The sequence below is a fragment of the Elephantulus edwardii genome, unplaced genomic scaffold, assembly GCF_000299155.1.
Source record: "Elephantulus edwardii isolate Elephantulus edwardi_28Jun2011 unplaced genomic scaffold, EleEdw1.0 scaffold00464, whole genome shotgun sequence".
NCBI lineage: Eukaryota > Metazoa > Chordata > Mammalia > Macroscelidea > Macroscelididae > Elephantulus > Elephantulus edwardii.
In genome coordinates this window covers 59,077-65,076 of record NW_006400214.1, presented here as the reverse complement: position 1 = coordinate 65,076, position 6,000 = coordinate 59,077, and the positions used below count along the sequence as shown (strand labels likewise).

Here is a 6,000-nt window from a genome sequence, read left to right as displayed (position 1 = left end):
GGGGTAATTGGGATGGGTGTGTCAGAGGCAGTGAGATTGGCACAGGATAGAGCAGGGTTTAGGGCTGTTGTACATAGGGTGACTATGAGTCGCAATCAACTCGACGGCACATAACAACAACAACGCTGTTGTTAGTTTCCATTGAGTCAGTTCTTGAGTCATGGCAACTTCATTAGAAAGTTATGATCCACTAGTTTTTCTCATTGGCTGATTTTCAATAGTTTTTGTGATAGTTTTTAGATGTTGTCATGTATGACTTATAGCAACCCTATGAACAACAAGCCAGAAATCTGTCCTATCCTGTGTCATCCTCATCACCTCTGACACACCCAGGCCCATTGCTATAGTCACTGCATCAATCCATCTGGGTAAAGGTCTTCTTCTCTTCTGTTGACCATCCACCTTTCTAAGCATGATGTACCTACCTCTCCACGGAATAGCATCTACTAGCAACATGCTCAAAGTATGTGGGCTTCACCATCTTTGCCTCCAAAGAGCACTCTGACTGTACTTTTTCTAAGACCTAATTTTTGTTCTTTTGGCAGTCCATAGGATATTTAGTGCTCTTCTCCAAAGGCCAAAGGCATCAATTTTTCTGTTATCCTTAATCATTGTCCAGCTCTTAGGTGCATAGCAAATGATTGAAAAGACTATAGCCTGAATCAGGTGCACCTTAATCTTCATATTGACATCATCACCCCTCAGTATTTTGGAAGGGACCCTCACAGCTGACTTCTTCAGAGCAAATACATCTCTTGAAATTAGTATACAATCCATATTTAAGGCTGAAGTCTTTGATCTTTTGCAGCAAGTGTTTCAAATCTTCACTTTCAGAAAGCAGGGTATATCAGCTGCACAATGCAGGTTGCTGATAAGTCTTCCTCCAATGCTGATGCCACATTCTTATTCACATAGCTCAACTTCTCAACAATTTCTCAGTATACAGATTGAATGGGTATGAGAAAGGACATGGCCCTGACCTTTCTTGATTTTAAAACATGCAGTGTTTCCTCGATCCATTCAGACAAAAGGTTTTTGGTCTAGGTATAGATTTCATATAAACCGAATTAAGTGTTCTAAGATTTCCTTTCTTCTTGATGTTAGTGATAGTTTTTTATAATCCACACAGTCAAAAGTCTTTGCATAGTTATTAAAGCATAAATAGACAATCTTCTGGTATTCTTTGGTTTCTGGCAGGATCCATCTGCCATCAGCACTCATGGCCTCTTCCAAATCCAGCTTGAACTTTTGGCAGTTCTTTATTAATGTACTGTTCTAGTCATTTATGGATGATCTTCAGCAGTATTTTGCTTGCATGTGATCTTAGTAGCATTTTTTTTTATAATTTCCACATTCTGCTGGGTGACCTTTCTTGGGAACGGAAACAAATATGGATCTTTTCTAGTCAGTTGGCCAAGTCGCTCTCCTCCAAATTTTCTGGTAGAGACTGGTGAGCACATCCAGGGTTGCTTCTGTTAGTTGGAACAGGTCAACTGGTATCCCATCTATTCCTGGGGCCATATTTTTGCCAATGTCTTCAACATAGACTGAACTTATTCCTTTTTTTAACATTCAATAGTAGTTGTTGTTGTTGTTAAGTGCAGTTGAGTTGTATATGGCTTATAGCCACTCTATGAACGAAGGACCTGAACAATTGTACAACTTTCATCGTTCTCCAAGTTCATAGAGTTTCCAGAGGCAAGCTATCTTGGAAGTGGATGCTACTCCTGCTTCCAAGCTTGTTTTAATCGGGAGCTCCTCCAAACACTGTCCACCATGAGTAACCATTATCACATTTGATGCATCGGTGTTACAGTGTTTAGTATCACAGCAACCATGAGTTAACTCTGTATAGTAGACTGCAAATTTTATCCTTGTTTTAGTTGTGAGGTGCTGTCCAGTCTATAGTCCCTCACAGTGGCCAAGAAGCACAATTACAGGAACAGTACCTTTACTTACCTATACATTCAGGTAGGCAAATTGTGTTCAATAATACTGTAAAGTTTAGATTTTATTCTTACTTATCCTTGTAGCTTATAATTTTCAAATGTCAGAAAATAATTGGACTGAAAAAGTAAAAATCTGCTTTGTCATTGAATAGGATGGAATGACACATATTTAATGCTAGCTGCAGATATAAAATGTGATAATGACAATCATCTTTGAGTAACTATTGATTTCTTACTGATTCAGTTGTACTGATCTCTAAATTCACATGCTAATATTATACCAATAAGAAAATAATATTCCAGTCTTACCTGAAGGAGCCAAGTTCCTTATAAACAGAGAAATAGCTTCAATTTACCACCAAGGAACAGGGTTTCAAATAAGTTTCTAAAGACAAAATTTAACATTTACCATAATTTTATTGTTTCCAAGGAAACAAAACCCTGGATCCACTTAGTAATCCAAACTCGTAATTTAGGGATGATATTGATTCCTTTATACTCAATCTCACTTTGTTTTTAGCCTATCTACACACTGTTTCATTTAGACTTCACCTAAATTCTACACTTTCTAAAGTCTTTTAGCTATCATTTCCTTTAGTAAGATTCCCTAGTTCCTCTGCTTTGCAGTCTCCCTCATAGCCATGAGCTACAAACTCAACTTTATCAGATTGTAGTTTGTTCTTGTTATTCTTCAGTTGATTGTGCTAAGACAGATGACACAATAAAATGATTTCCAAAGGCTATTATGATCTGCAATAATAATAAAGGAACTCCCTAAAAAATCATTGTAGAAAGAATACTAAAACATAAGAAAATAGACAAATTATCATGTAACACAGAGATTATAAAGAGGATACTAAACAGAAGAACAATGTGTGTTTCAGCTACAAACTGGGCCTGGCTGCTTCCATGGACATAATTCTAGGGAAGAAAAAAGACAAAACAGAATCTTTAAATTATATTAAATTTTGGCATCCTAACACTAAAATGGGTTATTTAAGAACTGTTAATTCACCCATTGTAGGCAAGTATATAATATACTTCAGGTCTGTGGCATTCATCAGTAAATAAGTTTAGTTATTATAAAAGCTATACCTGTATTATTTAATCTTTATATATATTTTCACTGCATTGATACTATTTTTACCAATAGCTGAAATATCAGTATTTACGTGTACAAGAGCATTAGGTGCAATAACGTAGTCTCCATGAACTCAAGGATCATGTTTTTCCTGTTTACCACCAGTTCTCTAATAATACCTAGTGCAGTAGCTGAACAATTATTTATCCTATTTAGATGAATGCTGGCTTTCATTTTATAGCCAGATCAGTAAAATAAAACTCACAATATGGTATAAGAAACTTTCCATTTTTAGGAACATAGTATGGTGTTTTCAGCAAATGAAGTTTTTAACAATTGAAAGATTAAAAAATTCAGACCGTTCATATGCTAGCACTGTTCTCATAAGATAATAATCTAAAAGGTTAACTGTACTGTATAATAGAAAGAAATGCTGATCTTTCCTTACCACATGTCCTGTGTGTGGATTCTTATGAGCATATGGTGGTCCTCTTATATGATTCCACATTTGACCAGATGTCATAGCAAGCACAAAACACTAGGAAATTAAAAATAATTAAATACTCATATAACATGATTCAGATGTTCACACCTTTATTAGTAGATAATATAATTGTTGTTGTTATGTGCTGCTGAGTCACCTGCGACTCATAGCGACCCTATGTACAACAGCCCCAAACCCTGCTCTATCCTGTGCCAATCTTATTGTCTCTGACACACCTATCCAATTACCCTAGTCACTCGATCAATCCAACTCACTGAGAGTCTTCCTCTCCTGTGCTGTTGCTCCACCCTCCCAAGCATGACATCCCTCTCCAAGGACTGGTCCCTCCTTGCAACATGTCCAAAGTACATCAGACAAAGCTTTAGAATCCTTGCCTCAAAGGAGCCATCTGGTTTAACCCTCTCTTGGACAAACCTGTTCATTCTCTTAGCAGTCGATGATATAGTCAACACTATTCTCCAACATCAGAGCTCAAAGGCATCAATTCTCCTATTATCCTGAAGATTATCCAAAAATGACTCAAACAGCACATAAACAGAGAACTGCCAGAAGTGAAGGCTGGGTTTAGAAGGGGTTGTAATACTAGGGATATTGTAACTAATGTTAGATCGATCTTGACTAAAAGCAGGAAGCACCAGAGCAATGTCTAGCTGTGTTTCATTGACTATGCAAAGGTGTTTGACTGTGTGGATCACGACAAACTGTGGCTAACTCTAAGAAGAATGGGAATCCCAGAACTCTTGATCGTTCTTATGCAAAACCTATACTTAGACCAGGAGGAAGTCGTCAGAACTGAAGAAGGAAAAACTATATGTTACAAATTTTGGAAGGGTGTATACCTATCTCTGTACCTTTTTAATCTATATGTAGAACAGATTATCTGGGAGGCTGGGCTCTATGAGGAGAAAGGTGGCATCAGGATTGGAGGAAATCTCATCAACAATCTGCATTATGCAGATAACACAACCCTGTTTCTTGAAACTGAGGAGGACCTGAAGCGCTTGCTGCAGAAGGTCAAGAACTGCAGCCTTCAGTATGGATTGAAGCACAACATCAAGAAAACAAAGATTCTCACCACTGGGCTGATTGGCAGAATCGTGATGGATGGTGAAAAGACAGAGATTGCAAATAGCTTTCATTTGCTTAGCTCTACAATCAACACCCTTGTCAACAGCAGCGAGGAAATTAAAAGATATATTGAATTGGGAAAGTCTGCTCTCCAACATACTGAAGAGCCATGATGTCAGTCTGAAGACTAAGGTGCACCTGATACAGGCTATGGTCTTTCAATCACTTGGAATGCATCAGAGAGCTGGACAATGACTAGGGATGATAGAAGGAGGATTGATGCCTTTGGGTTCTGGTGTTGGAGATATTGCAATTACTGGGGAAAAATATGTTCAGATAAGTGATGTCTTGTTTTTCTTTATTTTTTCCTAGCAATACTTTTAAGGTCTATGCTTAGGCACAAAGATCACAAGAATCACAATTCAGCAATATTTATTTCAAAAAGAATTATTTTAATATTAAAAATAAGTTGACAAAACATGAAAATTTAATACTGCAATGGGCTTTTAGAACAGTATTTTGAAAAGAACTGCAGGTTTTGATGGAATTGGTAATCTATTATTTAGAATTAATGTAAAATCAAGTCTTCTAAGCCCTGGCCAGAGGAAAGAAACTGATTTCAAGGCAGGAAACAAAAATACATAAGCATGAAATAAACAAAATGGTACTTCTTGAATAAAGAAAATCGTATGTGAAAATACAATAGTTAAGCTTAATTTTCCTTCTAAAATTCACTCACCAAAGCCGCAAAAGCCCATCCAGTTTTATTAGAGAGAAATTCCATATTGCTTCTTCGAAGATACACAAGTCCACCAATTACAGCCAAAAGCAATCCCAGCATAAGGGAACCAGCATAATTTGGAGGTCTAATTACTCTAATCTAAGTAGAAAGAACAGACAAACATTTTAAAGTGTAAGAATTACTCCTTAATTACATGGTTCAATATAATTTGAAATTAAAGCAGTCAAAATTGGTATTTTTGGGATGTTGTTGTTGTGTACTATAGACCCGGAACCAACCTGTAGCTGAACCTTCTGGTGGGTTTTCAGAGGCATGGGAAGAGACTGCCCATTCTCCCACGGAGCAGCTGGTGACCTTGAACCACATGCCTTTGAGGTTGCAGCGCAACTTCTTGCCATTGGCTACCAGAGTTCATATTAATATATTTACTTTAATGTTTTGAGGAAAAAAATTTTTTTCTTGCTGTCCCAATGAAAACAGTCTATATTTTATCTTAAAGTACAATACAAAATCATTATTGTTGAGTGAAATCAACTAGGATTCATAGAGGTCCTTAAAATAAAATTTTCTGCACAGTCAGGAGAGGATAACATTGATGAATGGGACCTTCTACAGATTAAATTCCTTTGTGCATCAAAAATCTTTTCTGATAGAG

At 36.9% G+C, this 6,000-nt stretch overlaps 1 protein-coding gene across 1 annotated transcript in view; it reads right to left on the bottom strand.

Moving 5' to 3' along the window:
- MAGT1 (magnesium transporter 1) overlaps positions 1-6,000 on the bottom strand; it is a 153,425-nt gene that overhangs the window by 91,349 nt on the left and 56,076 nt on the right. The window contains exons 5-7 of the mRNA XM_006902874.1: positions 5,343-5,483; positions 3,479-3,568; positions 2,807-2,870 (exon numbers count right to left, since the gene is read on the bottom strand). Coding sequence (XP_006902936.1) covers positions 2,807-2,870; positions 3,479-3,568; positions 5,343-5,483 — 295 coding nt within the window. The remainder of the gene's footprint in view (positions 1-2,806; positions 2,871-3,478; positions 3,569-5,342; positions 5,484-6,000) is intronic.